At 42.6% G+C, this 18,842-nt stretch overlaps 1 protein-coding gene across 24 annotated transcripts in view; it reads right to left on the bottom strand.

Annotated features, from left to right (window-relative positions):
- Nucleotides 1-18,842, bottom strand: part of KCNMA1 (potassium calcium-activated channel subfamily M alpha 1) — a 741,810-nt gene that overhangs the window by 38,456 nt on the left and 684,512 nt on the right. For 12 of the 24 annotated variants that reach the window (XM_060286602.1, XM_060286603.1, XM_060286607.1 and 9 more), the window contains 2 exons: nucleotides 3,965-4,078; nucleotides 3,114-3,194 (listed from right to left, as the gene is read on the bottom strand). In XM_060286602.1, the coding sequence (XP_060142585.1) occupies nucleotides 3,114-3,194; nucleotides 3,965-4,078 (195 nt within the window). The remainder of the gene's footprint in view (nucleotides 1-3,113; nucleotides 3,195-3,964; nucleotides 4,079-18,842) is intronic. The other 12 variants (XM_060286605.1, XM_060286606.1, XM_070043919.1 and 9 more) reach the window with 1 other exon arrangement.

Raw genomic sequence — 18,842 nt, 5'->3', positions numbered from 1 at the left:
AATGTATCAGCAGCTAATTCTCTTTCCTAGAGTTATTGTTTTAACTTTTTTTTTCCGTAAGGAACTTTTGGGATAACTTCTTTTGTTGTTGTTGTTGTTTTTTGTTTTTTTTTGCGGTACGCGGGCCTCTCACTGTTGTGGCCTCTCGCGTTGCGGGGCATAGGCTCCGAACGCGCAGGCTCAGCGGCCATGGCTCACGGGCCCAGCCGCTCCGCGGCATGTGGGATCTTCCCGGACCGGGGCACGAACCCGCGTCCCCTGCATCGGCAGGCAGACTCTCAACCACTGCGCCACCAGGGAAGCCCTGTTGTTGCTTTTAACTTTTGTTTGTTTATCGGATGAGGCAGAATAAATGATAATAGGACAAAAGGCTGGGCATGGAATTATTTTTAAATGACACCATCTTGTTCCCCTAGAGAAAGATCCTAATGGGGGAAAATCTTTGCTCTCTGTTCTTCCAACGTTTATCACGTTTGGGTCCCCACTGTCCTTGCAGTGCTTGAGCTACAGGCTAGTGAAAATGCAAAACCCAGGACCTGACACCTGGGCTTTGAATCCAGGCCCTGTCACTGTCAACTGCCCTGAGCAAAGCACTTTATCATCCTACACCTTAGTTTCTCTCTCTGTAAAATGGGGGCAATATGAGCAGCTCTCCTGAGGCTGTCAGGAGGCTCCTATGAGATTCTGCTTGGTGAGCCTGGCCCGCACCTTGATGAACGGTAGCTGCTCTCATGCTTTCACGTTCTGTCCATGTGCTGTTCACACTATGAAAATTCCCAGCTTCCCTCTGCCCCTCTCAGAAGCACGTAAGTAAGGCCTTGCTCAGGGATCCTGCCAGGGTCATGTGGTAGCTTTTCCTCTCCTCCCTTCATTTACCTAGAAGCATGCTGTGGGCCACAGTTTAGTCTTCCTGCTTTATGAATGGGAAAATGTGAACCTGCGACAAGATGCAGAGGGACCTGGTTTTAAGTACCTGTAAGAGCTGAGGAGGGCATACACATGGACGCTGCCTAAAGGAAGTGTCGGTTACCTCTTCTCACGACGATGGGGAGGGTTTGGTAGACTTGACAGGTGACTGGAGAATGTCAGCCAGCTAGGGATTCGAGTCTTTGGGGAAGAACTCCAAGGCAGGAGCCAGGGTTCTGGGTTACCTAGTCTCAAAGGGCGAGCAGCCGGTGTTACCCGAAACCTATTTCACGGGACAGTAATTATGTGGGTGCTAAGAGGTGATGAAAAGAGTCACCCCAAAATGTTTGTGATCAAAAACAACTGGGAAACAGGTTAAATAGCTTCAAACAGATTTCCTTCTTGTGGAACTTCTAGGAAGCCTGGACCCACTAACGTCAACTGGGACTCCTCAAGTGTGTGAAGACTGGAATACTATACAGTTTAAAAAACTTGTTTGACCTTGCACCATCTGTGTTTTTTAAAAGGCACTTTACTGGCCTAGTGTAATGCAGAAGACATCTCAGAACTTGTAGGCAAACAGTAAATATCTGTGGGGATAGGGGGAGGGGAGGTGGTCAGAGGATGATGATGGTCTGAGTGCTAAAGGCAGTATGACGAGTAGGAAAATTGGGCTTAAGGCAGAAGGTGAGGGTGATGTGAACACACGGAAGGTTCTCTGAGCTCATAAAAGAAATCTGGTGGGGGACAAAGGCTTCAGGAGACTCAGTTACGCTAGCTGAATACTTGAATTGTTGCCTCAGATTGGGGGCACCGCGCTCTTTCTTTTCTACTAGTCACAAATAAAGATGTCCCAGTTAGCTGGCAGCGCATGAATTCCAAATAGACAAAGAAATTCCTGGCAGTGGTGATACTGAAATGCTGCTGAGGTTTTCTGAGACAGAGATGTTTGGATGAATTTTCCCACCAGAAGTCTGGGCCACACAAGCTCCCTGGGTCCCTTACCAGCCTAAGGCTCTGAGAAGAGCAATCCAGAAGCCTATGCTTTTAGCCAACTTCTCTAAACATGAAAAAGACACCTGTCCTACTGTTGGAAACAGAAAATAGTGTGGCACTCCTTGACCTGAGTGAATTTGTACTGATAAATAGCTACATCGACAATAATGCTGTGCTGAATGGTGGACAATTTATTCCTTTGTTTCCAGACACCTGGCAAGCAAGATTACTGTGTTAAAAGCCTGCTCTATTATTTTGAAATATATTTTGGAGCCAAGAAAATGGCATGTCCGTTTCAGTTGTGAGCTATTTGAAGGCAGATGATCCCTATCTCTCGATCTACCCTCCACCAAGCAGCACCTGCTTTCTCTATCTAGAAGATCAGCCCCCAGTCCTGAGACCTGCTGCCGATGGGTGCTTTTCATAGAGTTATTAACCAAGTCATGGGGAATCGGGGAAGAGCCTGACAAATGCCGTCACGACCACAGGCCTTCATCTTCTAGATGAGTCTGCTCCGAATCTCCTCCCAGAGAGGGCTCTGGGCCAGCGGAGTCGGGGTCAGAGTGCAGGGCTGGGCCTTGGTGGCTGCTAAGCTCATCCTTTGCATCCTTTCTTAAGACCTGGCTTTAATAAGCAAGGGTCCCCTATGAGCTGGCTGCGTTTATGGCTTCAGAACCAGAGCTTCTGAGAAAGGGCTGAGTAGGAAAAAAAAGGCAAATAAAGTCAGAATAAAGGAAAATAAACAGCTGGAGGGAAGGCACCGTCTTAGGTTTCTTATCTTAAAATTTTTATATTTCTCCCTTGACTTCCTCCGAGAGCTGTGAAGACATGTCAGTCAAACTGACAGTGTGCTCGAAAGAGGAATAGAAGGGAGAAGGTGGGAGGGGAGCAGGGGGACACATGGAAAAAAAAAAAAAAAAGGCCCAAGCCAAAGAAAATGAACTAGAGCAAAGATGCTTTGGAAACAACTGCCAGGTCAGATGGGTGTGATCAAAGGTTTACTGATGCTGTGTGGGGAAAAAATCATTAAGGAAGGTTAGAACAAGACAGCCGATTCCAACCAGAGCCACAAATAAAACACATTCAAAGCAGTGCCATGGGGTAGCCTTTCCGTTACAGCCGGTGAAATAGAAAACAAGCTGATGATAGTTGGAAACACGAACCACAAAACAAAAGGAGATACTGATGTGAAAGAAAACAGTGCTTCTTACCCAGTTCAGTTATCATTAGAATGTGCGTCCCACTGTTTTTTTCCTGATTGACTGATACCAAAGGCAACTTGCCAGGTTTAGCTAATGGGATACAGCAGTTAAGGGTTGGGGAAAGGGAGTGGAGGAAAGTACAGAAAAAGAAAAGAGTGAGGGAATAACAGAGGAGACATTCTAAAGTAAAGGGACCCAGGACCACAGGTAGTTAGTGTTTATCTTTGGGGGAAGAGACCACGTAGCAGTTTTGCAAATTCACAAAGAGTAGCAGGGAGTGCCATGGCCAGGTTAAAAGCTGGATCCCACTGGCCAATGTTCATGGCCCTCAAAGCCCCATCATTTTTTGGACCAGAGCGGCAGTCAGTGAAAATGGCCTTTAGCTGAAAAGCTCAACTAGAATAGATGAAATGTAAAACTATCACATATTAGCCCAATGTTTCTATGCAGTTCTCACAATGGGGTTGGCTTAGACCTGAGGCTTTGTACCTCCAGGGAGGGACCTTCCACAGATGCTTCCAATGTGAATCACTGGAAAAAATCCTTGGACCATACCTTTCCTCCCTTCCTCCCGCTTCCCTAATGTATGCCCCAATCTCAAACCCTTCATCTCATGCTCCTTTGAAAACAGTGACCAGCATAAGGAAACTATCTATTCACCTCAGAGGAAAGATAGATCAGTTTTCCCTTGGGTCATCTGTCATATTTCTACCCACACCCTTCTCCAATCTCCCCCCGAGACAAACCCCATTAGAGCCTACCACACTGAAAGAGCTAAGACTCAGGCCAACCTCCTTATATCCTGCATGGTTGGAAAAGAGGACCAAAAAAATCCACCCAAAGCTGACATTCACTCCTACCTAGTTCAGTGATGATGGGGATGTTGACCCCAGTTGTGATGGAGGGCTGACGTAACATCCCATGTACCGGGCTGTTATCCGGAGAGGATCTGTCCATTCCTGGAGGTGTGAACCCTAGTGGGAAGGAAAGAGAGGAAGAAGAAAAATCAGAAATGTGGAAAATTTGGAAATGATGAAAGTATAGTGTGTATACACAATAAAAAAGTAACATACGCATTATTTACAAGTCAAAAATTAGCACTCCCAGGATAAACTCTGATGAGCTGTTTTCAGAAGAGCAAAGTAGGAGACCATTATAAAAGATTCCAACCCACTTTGACAGTTCCCTGAAAACCAGTCTTTACACCAATTATTGATCTTACTCACAGATTTCTGTTCCCTTCTTCCTTCAGGCACACATGAGGACTGTACCTCTGTGCCTCCCTGAAGTTAGATATGACCACGTGACATAGGAAATGTCCTGGCCCATGAAAAGCAAACAGAACAACGCATATCATCACTTCTGGTACAAGTAATTTTTTTTTTTTTAGATGTTGGGGGTAGGGGTTTATTAATTAATTTATTTATTTTTGCTGTGTTGGGTCTTCGTTTCTGTGTGAGGGCTTTCTCTAGTTGTGGCGAGCGGAGGCCCCTCTTTATCGCGGTGCGCGGGCCTCTCACTATCGCGGCCTCTCTTGTTGCGGAGCACAGGCTCCAGACGCGCAGGCTCAGTAGTTGTGGCTCACGGGCCTAGTCGCTCCGCGGCATGTGGGATCCTCCCAGACCAGGGCTCAAACCCGTGTCCCCTGCATTAGCAGGCAGACGCTCAACCACTGTGCCACCAGGGAAGCCCTGGTACAAGTATCTGACTTGCTATCTCTCTTCCCAGGCTGTGGCAACAGTGGGAACACAGGTTACTATGGAGATGAAGGCTGGGCAGCAGCCCTGGACAGTAGCCCAGACACACAAAGCATTCTGAGTGAAAAATCAATCTCTGTTGCTTTAAGCCACTGAGACTTGTTTTGTTGTCGTTTGTGGTGGTGTTGTTACCACAGCATAACCTAACCTATCCTGTTACCTTAAACCAATTGATTACTTATTCTCTTGCCAGTGAGGGACTTAAACCTGGGCCTTTGACAGGGTTCTGGCCAAGGGGAAGTGGGAGGAAATTGGCCTGGGTGCTTGAGGAGATGTTTCCTTGCTCTTAAAAAATATCACATGGGAAGAGATTCTCTTTTGATCCACTGGACATTGCTTTTGTGCCTGTAGTGCCTGGAACTGTAGCAGCTGTCTTGTAACCAGGATGGGTGCCCACTGAGGACAAAGCCAACTTAATGAATTGGCTGAAGTGAATGGTAAAAAGACTGAATGATAGGAAGAACTGTCCTTAGTGCCTGAATTAACCAGCCCTAGAATCAAAACCAGTTGATCTCAGGGTTTCTTACTACATGAGACTTTATACATTTATAAGTGAGATTATAATATAAAAGGTAGTAATGAGCTTTTATATATATTATACACATAATAATGAGATTATCTATAATGTCTGTTTATGTATATTTATGTATTTTGTATTATGTATTAAATATTTAGGTATATATATACACAATATATGTACAACTATATATTTTTTTATATATGCGTGTATTTATTTTCCTCCCTTTTGTTTAAGCCAAACTGAGGAGTTTTTTTTACTTGCAGCTGAAATCATCCTGACTGCTGCATATGCCACCTGCTTATAGTGGACCCTTGAACTTCCCAGTGTGCTTGACACAGACCCCATAAGGTAGATGTGGGCACAGTAAACTGGAGAGTAGCCTACTTGTTCTGACTTTTGCAGTTTGGGCTTCTTTGGGTCTCAGACCCAAATCTCAATATATATTAGAATGAGCTCGGCCCAACCATATTTTCAAGTTTAGGGAGGGTGAGAAAGCATCCCAGCTAGGTCAAATGGCTGCCTCTTTAAGGAGGTACATAGCCGTATAAACATGATACATTTATTTTCTTCATACATTCTTTTGGTGAAAATTAATTTTGCCATGTGGCAAGTGGCACCGCCAGCTCCACACTGGCCGCCATGCCCAATTGCCTTCCCCTTATAGAACAGGCAGACAGAAGTTCACGTTCTCTTTGTTTTCTCTTCTTTGCCCGTAGTGGATGGCGACCTGGGCTTATCAATGGATTAGGGAATTACAGATACAGTCACTTGCGAAGTTTCCAAGAACAAATTTCCGAAGACTGCGTGACCAGAGAGATTAGCGCCTCTCTCTGGTAATGCGGCAAGACTGGGTTGTTTCTGGCATGAAGGTATGTGGGAATCTTCATCTACCAGGAATGAAATGACAGGTGTTCATAATTGCCTGTTGCTTTGGAAGTACATCATGCATGAAATGCCAGAAAGATATCAACGAGTTTTCCTGTTTTCTGCTCTCCTGTGTATAAATTTCATCGGAGTGTCATATTTTCAGAAAGAAAAAAAAAGTTGTATTTACCGTTCACTCCCTGATTGCACTTAATTTTATTCTTTATACTGATACCCTGTGCACAGGCTAAGTAACTTTGAAGGACAGTATAGTGTCCATCTTTCTAAACTCTGGAATGTGTGTTTTTCAGCCAACCATGTAACCAAGAACACGCAATTGAAATGCTTGCTGTTTTCTTCCCCTAGAATAGTGAAGGGGGAAAACTAAACTGTTTTCATCAGAAGTTTCATTCAAAAGCATGAAAAACTGCAAGTGACAGCTGTGTAGATTCAGTGGATGTGACGTTTTTGAATTTCTTCAACTTGACAAGTAAACACCTTAAATCGGTAATGCTATATGCATAATACATGGCTTGTATTTTGACATCCATCATCAAATGCTGACTTGAGAAAATACGGGTTTGTACGTCAAGGACTAGCACCCATAAAACAGGTAAAAATGCAGGTCACACGGTATTAGGAAAACAGTATTTCATTACAGAACCGGCAACAAACCAAAGCTTCCTTTTATTTTATCTTATTTAAAGATTCCATTTTCAGCCGTGAAAAGACTCAATTCCTTTGCATGAAACCTTCATTTAGAAATGACATGCTTGCCTCATAGGCCTCTTTCATTTTGCTTTCATATTCCATTTTCCCCTTCAGTCGCCAAGCCCGGTTCCATTAGCATCTGAAACTGACAAACTGTGGTGGATGTCCAAAGACATCTCTCCATTAAACGTCTTTCTCTCTCCTACACAGGACCCCAAGAACGGGGTGATTTTGTTGGAAAGAAAACCTCAGCCATGATAATGTCACTTTTTATTTTGCTACTTTTATAGCCACACATTTTTATAAGCAAAGGCAAAGAGAACAGAAATAGATTTTATCTTATTTTTTGCCCTTCCTGAAGAGTTGTGTTAAAGAGGAACAGAATTTATTAGCATTGTTTCATTCTTAGAGATCCTATAATGGGAAACTTGTGGCTTGAAATGGCAGAGCAGACCCAGATTCCCGACGTGGCCTTGGAAAGAACAGAAAATCAGGCACCTTCCTTCCAAATAGAAGAGGCAATCCGGCCTTTGGTGCCATTGGATGGCATCTACCCCATTCACCATAGCGGCTGTTAATAAGGGGGCAGGTCTAAATGGCAACCAGGTCCCTAATGGTCTTGCTTCCCATCCCTTTGTTAGCTGCAGTGGGTACATCTTTGGTTGAATTTTAAGTCCCTCTACATAAAGCAGTGCTTCAGTTCTGCATGTGAAAGCGCTGGCACATGGAATATCCTCCAGGGACCCTGATCTACAGCTAGAGGATAGTGAAACTGGGAAACGCTCCTTCAGTTAGTTGAACTAACACTCGGGAAGTTAATTTTAGAAACAACCACTTATTTTGCCAGAAGAGATGATGAAGAATGTTGGCATGGGAGAGATGGAATCAGAAGTTCTCAATCAGGAAAAGATTTAAGTTTAATTAACTACAACCCAAGCTCTTACCAAGATGGCCTCCTTGTTCTTTAGATGTATTCCCTTTCCTCTCTGTTGAGCATGGACATGGGAGGCAAGTTTTGGGCTAAAGATAACTTTAAAGACTACCTGAACTCCTTACACTGAAAACCCCTCCCCATTTCAATCTTCAGGGGCAGACAGGATGGGCTTACTTTCCTTGTTCTATTCCTTTGGCATCAGGCAGAAATGGGCCCAACACTGCCCCCTGTCAAGCATGCTCACTCCATATGCTGCAGGAGAACTTTAGGTCAAAGACTGGGTTTTCTATTTCTTTAAACATCCCAGGTTGTCTACAAAATGCCTGGCCCACAGAGAAGAAACGGGGTGGAATAGCTAAGAGCATGTGCTTTGCAGTCAGATGTCTTAGGTTTAAATTCTGGCTCATCTACTTATAAGCCACATAACCATGAGCATAGCACAGGCTCTCCAAACCTCTGTTTCTTTGTCTGTAAGCTGGAATTACCCACTATACAGGGCAGCTGTGAGAATAAAATGAAATGGTATATTTAAAACATTTAGTACAATGCCTGGTATGAAGAAAAATACTTTAAAATGTTGACTACCAACGTTAATATTTCACTCAGTACACAATAAATATTCTGGCTAGGAACAGCATCCGCTGCCTCCCCCTTCCCTATGGATAAAGAACTGAGGTAGCTTTTGGTAGAGTTTTTTAAAAGAATTTTCACATAGAGAAAAATCCTGGAAAATTAATGGGAAGGCAATAGCAGTGTGGATATATTTTGGTAGAAATAATCAGGTCAATCCAGTGATAAAAATACAGCCTAAAATATTTAAGGATGGAGTATTTTGGATATTGGATGGCTAGGATTTTCTTTAGGTATGTTGAAAAACTGGTGTCCAGTCTTCACGAAAGAAAGGTTCTTAATGCCTTATAGCAACTGCAGACTCTCTGGAGTCTTCTGTTTTCTAGACCTAATTTCCCACTTCCTTTAATTATTTAAGGACATAATCTTTCTTCTGTTGTTTCTCGGGCTTTTGAAACGGTTTTCACCGCTCTCTATATTCTTTTCCAGAATTTGTGCTCTCAATCATCACCACTGTTGGGTTCAGCTGAACACAATCTGTAGTCCCTGATTTTCTTTTTTATGATTGGTTATTCAATGGCAGGCAGCACTTGGCCTGTGTCAGGGAAGTTATTGGAAGGTTAAGTGACCTATAGTTAAATTTGACAAGGGCATTTCAGTTTGGATGGCTTCACATGAAAGAATTTAACACAAACACTTGACTTATTCCTAAGAAGTTCAAGGAGAAGAGGCTCAGGAATAACAAGATCACTAAGGTTTCATTTTTTAAAGTAATTCTTTTGGGTCCCTGCTGCGTGCATACATACAGACGTAGCATCCAAGGAGCACCTGTGGTTACAAGCAAAGAGAGGCTGTGACTCAGATAAGATCTACCAGAGGGCATGGCTAGAAAAGGGTTCCAGGGTAATGTAGTTGTGAGTGCATTTGAAGATGAGAAAGACTCAATGTCATGGTCTTTGTGGAACTCAAAGCAAAGGCAAGGGCTTCCCTGGTGGCGCAGTGGTTGAGAGTCCGCCTGCCGATGCAGGGGACACAGGTTCTTGCCCCGGTCCGGGAAGATCCCACATGCCGCGGAGCGGCTGGGCCCGTGAGCCATGGCCGCTGAGCCTGCGCGTCCGGAGCCTGTGCTCTGCAACAGGAGAGGCCACAACAGTGAGAGGCCCGTGTACCGCAAAAAAAAAAAAAAAAAAAAAAAAAGCAAAGGCAAGAATGTTCTGGATCTAGATTGACTAAGGTAATTTTGAGAATGAAGAAGTCAGGCTTAAGTAGAACCTTAAGCAAAAAGTAGTAAAATCCAACATTTACTGAGCGCTCAGCATGTACTAAAATCTGCGCGTGATTTAACTCTAGTCCGTACAGCCATCCTAGGTAGATACTGCTATGTTACAGATGAGGAAATTGAAGCACAGCAGAGCTAAGCAACTTGACCCAGCGCATACATTTAGGAATGAGCAGATCTAGATCTCAGTCCAGGTAAACTGGCTCCAGAGCCTCCTCTAGGTCACCATGGCATACTCCTTCTTATTACGTGCCAAAGCTGCGCTAAGGGTTGTTTCACGGGCCACCTCATTTATTCCTCATAACAACCCTGTAAGTACAGGAACTGCTAATATTACCATTTTGCAGATGAAGCAAATAAGATTCAGAGCCGTCAAATAACTTCCTCCAACACCTCAGTTGGTAAGTGGCAGATCTGGGGGCTCCAGCCAGACAGTCTGACTTCAGAACCCAAGGATTACCGTGCTCCATGCTGCCTTGCCTCTGTGTGTGATGGTCTCTCTTTCTCATGTGCGGAGCTTGGCAGGCGAGTCTGAGGCCTGAGCCAGTCTCACTCTTTTATTGTTTTCGCTTTTAAACAATAGCAGATAACAGCTGGGACCCACTGTAGTTATGCTTAACTTGCCTTGGTATGGTAGCATGCACAACTCAGTACATATGATAAATGCTTTATTACAGTATTTTTCCGTGGGGGAAAACACAAAGTACTTTCTAAATCTCCCCTAGTTAAATCCCCAGGCTTTTCCAGGGAGAGAGGGAGATGGAAATTCTTATAAATCACCTCCCCTAAAATAGATGGAGAAATGAAGGTAAGTGCCTCTCCACACCCATAGATGTAACATAAAGAAATTGGTTCAAATGGTGGGGCAAATTGTCTTTTATTGTGTGCATATAAATTATGGTTAGAAATCCATATGCTACGTTAAACGAGAGAAATAAATTAGACAGAGTCATCTAGGTTTGCTGAAACAGGTATTCAATATGAAGTTGTAAAAGGGAAAGATCACCGTTAAAAATGATCTATAAAGGCATGTTAAAATCAAGAGACACATCTCATATTACATCATCTAGGAGATGAATTAAATTTCCTGTTAACGCCAGGAAAAAAAAAAACCCAAAGCCAAATGTCAGATGAAGTGAAGATCAATAAAAATATTTTGATAAGTAAATGCAACAATGCTACTTAACACGTGATTGGCAACTGCTGAAACATAAATTATCCAAATTTCCCATTGCTGCTTATGGGAAAATTATGCAGATTAGAACTTGATTAGGCTTATATCATGAGACTCAATTTGGACTTTTAATCTATTAAGCTCCAATAAATGAGGCATCTGAATAGCTCCCCTGAGCAAGTACAGTAATAGCCACAGCAGTCGTTTTTTGCAGTATGTATTCCAACAAATTCTTCAGCAGCTGAAGTAGAGAAAATTCCAGGTACAGAAGCATGATTGCTTTCTAACTTGTAGGGGGAAAAATCCACGTGCCCAGGCTTGATTTGGGAAATAGATTTTTTAGAAAAGTCTGCAAGAGAAATCCGGCCAAGGGAAAACCTCAGTTGAACCTTGTAATAGTTATTCATAGTAGTTTTCAGTGGCTTTCCACGAAGCTGGAGTCCTGAGTCACGAGAGCCAGGAGCCGACCAGTGTTGACTCAATAAAAAATTATTCTTTATCAAGGCAGAAACTTCTCCTGACACTCCCCAGAAGCTACTCTAACTGAGCACTTTCCACTTAGGAGCTGGAAGTGGTGCCAGCCCCCGACAGGTTGCTGGAGGTCAAGGTCAATGCTGGGAAAGGCGGGGCAGGGAACACCCTTGCCAATTTCAACTGTGTTACCTGCTTTACTCCAGGTAACTCATGAGCTTGGAACTGATCACTGTTCTCTACCCAGAGCCTAAAGACAGAGCTTAGAAATTACATTAATAGACGGTTCTGAGAAACCTAAACTATACCATTTGGGTCTCTTTTTGCCTCTTTACCAATCACTCTGTTAGGGATGCAAGACCTTTGGAAATCTTCTAGTAATTACCTCCCTTTTACAGATGAAGAAACTGAGGCTCAGAGCAGCGAAGTTACTGTGTCTAAGGTTGCGGATCAGCTGGTGGCAGAGCCAGGCTAGTTGATTCTGTTGTTACGTGCTCCCCTTCAACCTCTTCTCTACATGAGGAGCCCATTCCCAGTGTTTGGTGGGGGGTAGGGGAGGGGGGCAACCCTGACTCCACAGGGCCAACAATATGGACCCCCATCATCCTGGACACATGGCTGGTTTAGAGATCCACTTGTCCTCCAAGCTGGGGCCAATCTGTGTTCTCCCCAAGACCTGATGAAATCGATGCTAAAGATGCTTTCAAAACCACAAGGATGTAAGTACGGGGCTGCTGGTGAGCATTTAGCTCACCAGGGGACAAATGAAAACAGGGCAAATGAATCAAGAAGTAGAGAATGAGACAGAGCTCTGACATCACTCAGGCTCCTGGGCTCAAATGTGCCTAACGCCAGAGACACCCCAGTTGTATGACTTCCCCTTTATTTAAGGCTTTGGGGTTGGATTTCTATCACTTGCAACCAAAATGCCCAAATAGTATAGTAACTGAGAAAAATCTCTGTTCTTTTCTTGGTAAAATGGCTTATGCATGTCTGAGTTTCTATTGAAACAAGTGACTATATCTTCATTCAAGGTTTCTTGTTCACTTCCAGTGACCAGGGACAAGACCTGGGTCAATTTCTTTATTTACAATAAGTAACACTGATATTTTTAACAGTACTCTTTTCTAGAGACTGTATTTAATGAAAGCATTGGGAAGCTGCACAAGGTACTTCATCTTTTTTAGAGTTTCTGTTCTGGGTCTAAATTAAACCAAAGCAAACTAAACCAACCAACTAACAGCCAGTCAATCAACCTAAGTTCTCTATAGCTATTTGTCCATTAAGTTTCATAAGATATAGTCAGCACTTAGACAAGTCACACACACATGAAACAAATACAAGTCTCACACACATGAAACAAATATGTTTGCAAGAGTTGTCTCTCTAAGCAGACAGTCTCTTTCCTTAAAGTAAACTTAAAGAGCTTATGGTCCCTAAGTAAGAACCTGTCTCTCAGAGGGGTTGGTGTAAGGAAGGAAGGGGGGGAGGGAGGGAGAGAGGGAGGGAGAGAGGGAGGGAGAGAGGGAGGGAAAGAGGGAGGGAAAGAGGGAGGGAATAAGGAAGGGAGGGGGGAAGGGGAGGAGACTAGTTACAACTCAAACACAGTTAAGGCCACAGATTTGGAAAGAAACCTAATATTCACCTGGTCTAACCTCTTCATTTGTGCAAAAGCTCATGGTGTCAGGATGAATTTTCCACAACTTCTCAATTGCCTTTTACCCCCTCTGAATTCATCTTACAACTTAAAAATAAGATGTAATTTGGCGACACAGATTAAATGATTTAAAATTTGACATACCCTTTCACCTAAGCAATTTCACTTCTAAAAATACATGCACAGCCAACATTTCTTTATATGAAAAGATTTGGTTACAATGGTCTTCATTTGTAGTTATTAAGTAACAGTATTAAAATGAAAACAACCTGAATGTCCAGTTTTAGGAAACTGATTATGTTAAGTATGCATCCACTAAAAATAATGCAGAAAAACATTTCATGATATAGAAAAAACGGTCATGAAACAATTTTGTGGAAAAAACAGGTACACACTATTATGTATGATCCATTTTTGAGGGGTAAAATATTTATATCTGCAGAAACAAGACTAACGTTAACTTTCTTATGTCCGAATGCTAAGATTATAAGGAATTCATATGTGTCTTCTTTTTGTTTATACCTAGTTGCCAAATTTTCTAAAAGAAATATATTTCATTTGTGCAAGGAGAAGAAAATTTACCAAAATTATAAATGAATAAGAGAAAAGAGCCTGAAACCTCACAACTTCACGTCATCTTCATGGGTTGAGAACAGCTGATTGACACGGTGGAGGGACTCGCGCTGATGAGCTGTAACAACCCTAAAGGTCATTTTGACCTACATGAATTTGGGGAAACTGATGCTCTGGGATAGAAGTGACCAAAAGTTACAGATTAAGGGGCTTTAGAAGAACAGAGCAAAACAGAGTTTTCAGGGTTCCCAGTTCTCTACCATTTCAACTTCCTACAATGTTGTAAGAGCCACTCAATCTCAGAGCGAAGGATGCTGAGAGCTTACATGGGTCCAAAGAGCCCATGGAAACCCACAATGCTGTGTATACAGCCGAGGGGAGGAGCAGTCAGAGCTGGTTTCCAGCACAGAAGGGTGGCATTTGCTGATTCCCATCCCTACTCTCACCAAGTCTTACCCACTTCAGATATGCTGTTCCCTCCCTTCTCCCCCAACTCAGTTCCTGCCCCTCCTTCACCACTTCCAGGAAGCCTGCCTTGACTAACTTTTCTCCCCCCCCCATGTAGTTACTTCACAAAGATATCTTTGCTGCACTTTTCCCTTCCCCTTTTTTCACTATTTTAAACTGTAAGAATTACTACTGATTATGTACCAATTACTACCTAATGTTTCTAAAGCATCTTTAATGTTCTCTTTTCTTTCCTTCATACCTGTTGGATTCTTCATTTCAATATGGCATGAACTACATCAGCCTTTCTTTTTACTACTATTACCACTTCTTAATTCCTGTCCTGGACCCTCCCTCTTTGTTGCCACCAGAGAGTACAAAGGCTGTTTTGCCACTAATATAGAAACTTCTTCATGCTGGATCACATTTCCAGCAAACTAGAGGCATACTATGCCAGGGAAAAGGTAGAAGTACACATGGCAAGACAGCAATACGAAGTGGATACTAATAAAACACACAGAAACCCTAATGCTGCCAAGACTATATACCATTTTGTTTCCATTCCATCAATTTTTTCTCCCCCTTTTGTGAGCATTAATCAAAGAAATGCAAAGAGCTCATTAAAGTAATAGACAGACTGAAAATGTAACCACCTCTACATTAGAAACAGTTTCTGTATGTCCTCAGTGTTACGGGCTTTGTTTTTCAGCATTTGTCATGTACTTCAAATGTCCTTTTCCATTTAAAACACCAAATGCCAAATGGGCCCCAGTTGTTTGGTTTAGTACAAACCGATGGCCAGCGTAGCAAAAACCAGAGCTAGGAAATCACAAGCGAACTAAAACACCCATATCTTAAGTGCACAGAAAATTAAGTAGCTGTAAAAGATGGATTTGCCAAGTGGTCCAAGGCATTGCCCTGCAATTCAGGAAGAGCAGAATCCCGTCACTGACAGCTCTCAGCCAGCTGTCTCTGACAGGTTCTAGAGACAGGACGCCTGGACAGAGATAGTGGCTGACGTCCCAAACATTTGATGGTCTTTTAAAAGAAAGCACTGTAAATGTTTTCTTTGAAGTCTGAAAGGCTTTCCTGCATATATGATGCTGGCAGATGAACATGTAACTGGAATCTTGGATTTCGAGAGTCAGGCATTCCCCACACACATAGAACTTCACTAAAGAAGAGGCCGATTGGTGCTAGTTTGATTTTGAACGTCTCTGTTTACACCATGATCAATATCCTCTGACCACATCCTGAAATGAGCTATAACATCGTGATTAAGAACAGGAATTCTGCAGCTAGACTGCCTGAGTTGAGTGCTGCCTCCTTCGGTTCCCAGTTTTATGATCTGGGGCGATGTACTTAAATTCTGTGTCTTAGTCTCCTCACCTATAAAATGGAAGAGTAATATGTCACGAAGATTAAATGAGTTAAATAATACAGATAAACTGCTTATAACAGTGCCTGGCACAAAGTAAGCCCTTTCTAAGTACTAACTCATTTTTGATGATGTCAATGATAGACTGGTAATGCTGACAGAAAAACAGAGAATCAAAAGACACGGGTTTTAGCTCCAGGTCATCCCCTAACTCCCCGCGACAATTTAGATTCAATGTCTTACCCAAACTTGGTTTGCCCATCTGTAAAACCGAGGCACATAAGGCAATGTCCCAAGGACTTCTGGCTCTCAGAAACGTGTCATCCTAATTCTGGGGCACTGTATATAATACTGGAATCATGGTAACTCTGGGTTTGATCACTCAATATTCAGGAATGCCCGCAGTCATGCCCGGGGTCATTTTTTTAAGAAGTGAAAGGCAGGAGCCCTCCCTTCCAGTATCACAGCACACAGTTCACGTGAAAAAACACACCAGTGTAGGCATACAAGAGACACGCACTAAATGCACCGCACCACGACAACCATGCAAGCGTGCACATTACAGCTCTGAGCGTGAGACAATACCCTGTCTCAGGAGTAGTCCATAAGCTACAATCCTCCCTCCAGGAGCCCTCCATCCAATCCACTCGCTAACAGACAATCCAGTTTCATCTCCTGCCATGTGATCACCATCACGGCAACTGCTCCTGTCCTCAGTTTCTTCATCTGTAAAATGGGGATGACTCTAAAGTTCCTTTCAGCTCGAAAGTTTATGTCTCTTTCACAACCCTAAATTTTAATAATAAACTCATACAGAATAAGCTAGCAAGGAGAATCAAGAGGGCCTCTTTTCAGAGGCCCTCACAAGCTGTAGTGCAGCTCCTGCCTTTCAATTCTGTTTATACCTTTGCCTGGAGAATGAAATTTCAGCGCCCAAACCAATGAGAAGGATGTACTTTCTCCAAAGTTGCTGTAATGGCCAAAAAGGCCATAAATAACCATTTATTAAACAAACAGTATGGGCAGAAGGAAGAGAAACTGCCACAATTAGGCCCCTGGGGCCTGCAGGCACGGTACATAACAGTGGGACTCGCTTATAACCTTGGCAATATGTTATCAGTTCCATTTTCTTGAAGTTATCTTCATAATCAAGATGCTATCCCAGCCATGGTGGGCTTTAGAACTATTTTTAATTTTAATTTAAAGAGCAATTAAAGAAAGACAATGGATATGCGGGATAATAAAGTAAGTGATTAGCAGCCTGCAAGTGACAGAGGCTTAACGATAATGTGGTTCTAGTCTCCAAAGGGCCTGTCGAGAGAAAGCCCTTTCCACATGTGGTTGTTCAGCTCATGTGTTTCAACCCACAATTACAACGTTGCTGACACCATTAACCAGTGAAACAACATCATTTCGGGAAATCCTTGTTGTCTCATTAAAATGGAAAGGGTCAGGTAATTTACCAGCGTTGTATGTCTAGTTTTGTTGTTGGTAATTAGCAAACCGTTACCCAGCATGGACTCCCGCTGGGAGCTGGAGAAACTTTGTGAAATATTAAAGAGGAAAGTCTTTATATTTCCCTGGAAAACTGAAAAGAGGGGCAGTAATAGTCTCCCTGTCACTTATTTGCACTTAGGAAAAGGAAGGAGCAAGCTGGGACTCTTTAACTTAGAGAGAAATGTTCAGAATGCATTGGGAAGGCACTAACCAAACCAATAATACCCTGAATTGGGCTGTATACTGGCCAGCAGGGTCTGTGTCCCTGTTTCTGAAAGGGGGTGGGGAGGAAGGGAAAATTGCAAGCCACATCTTTATTGTTCTTACTTAAGTTCTCTGAATTAATCTCCTTGAAATAGAGGAAAGGGGCTATAAAAAGTTTTCTCTCTGGAACGCTTTAATGATTTAAATAAGCGCCAGAATTGTTTATTCAGAAAGTTATTTATATACAGCTTTAAATGTAGAGATGGAGGAAACATATCCCAGGGCCCTGACTTCCTGCCTCCTTGCTTCCTAATGAAAACCTCTACAGATATTGGAACCGAGACTCCCACCCGAAACGCCAGCCAACACTTGGTGTGTTGTCAGGAAGCAGAATGGTATCTTATTCCTTAAATGGAACTTTTGGAACATAAAACACATTCCAATAAACGTGAACATAAAATTATGAATTCATTAAACTACTTTGGTATCTTGAGCTATATATAATATTTATATTCTGACTACCGTAAAATATGCTTTAATATCTTTAGGCAACTATAAGGACTTAAATATTTATAAAATGGCTAAAGATAAAGTATGGCCCTCTTATTCCTACATACAGATGATGTGAGGCATGCAATCAAAGACAATAACACTCTCTGCCCATTCATCATCTTAAAGGAGCCGATCAACACGCCATCCCTCGTGTGCCATCTACATAAGAGTTGTTGCCGACACAGGCAACTCCAGAGGAGTCTGAGCCTTAAAAACTACCTAGAGTGCTATACTTCACAGAAAACAGGGCTTTCTGAAAATGCAGACAAAACGATAAATTTGCAGGCAAAACAGCTCTAAGAGGGGCTTCAAAGTACTGCTGGTATTTATCTCTGGGACATTTGGGAATGGTAAGCATTTTGATTTAATATTTCATAACACAGAGACATTGCTTCCTTGCATGGTATATAATTATTGTTCATAAAAAGGAGGGTTTAAAAAAATTCTTCAGTATCCTAAATATAAATAAATAAAAATAAGTACGTAAGAGACACACCTGGGCTTCCTTTAGAAATGTGGAACAGCCTCATATAACCCAGTAAAAAGAAAGCCACTGTGAATTTATAATCACCTGAGGACCTATTAAAAGTAGGTTTATAGATTAAGTGTGAAACTTCAACCCTGACATTCTCATTATTTACTGTCCTTCCTTGTCATTAGAACCAGGGTTTGATTGATTTTCAAAATTTTTCCATTTCCTATGCCAATTAGGCCTTCTGAGACCTACCTGCCCCCACCTCTCTTGATCTCTCCCATGCACACTCCCCTGGTTTATTTCCTCTGCTCTTTCTGGATCGAGACGGTGTAAGGCTGGGGAACATGGAGACGTTCTTGAGTCAAAGGTCATTTCTCATATATACAGCATTTTCATAACGTCCATTATATACCATCCAAAATTCCTAGAAATCATCCTTAGGAGGCTGCCAGTCTATGGGGATTTAAGCTTAGCGAGTCCATAGCCCTGATATGAGGCTCACAGATGGTTACCTTTGGTAAAGAAGAGCCTAGGCCTGTACTTCTCAACTTCGATCCCACATTGGAATCCCTGATGCCTGCACCCTATGCCCAGAGTCTGATTTATTTGCTCTGGGATGCGGCCTGCGCATGGCAGGGTTTAAAAGTTCCCCAGTTGATTATAATGTGCAACTAA

Source organism: Globicephala melas, chromosome 16, assembly GCF_963455315.2.
Source record: "Globicephala melas chromosome 16, mGloMel1.2, whole genome shotgun sequence".
NCBI classification, from domain to species: domain Eukaryota; kingdom Metazoa; phylum Chordata; class Mammalia; order Artiodactyla; family Delphinidae; genus Globicephala; species Globicephala melas.
The sequence above is the reverse complement of the archived record's forward strand: the minus strand, read 5'-3'. Positions and strand labels throughout refer to the sequence as shown.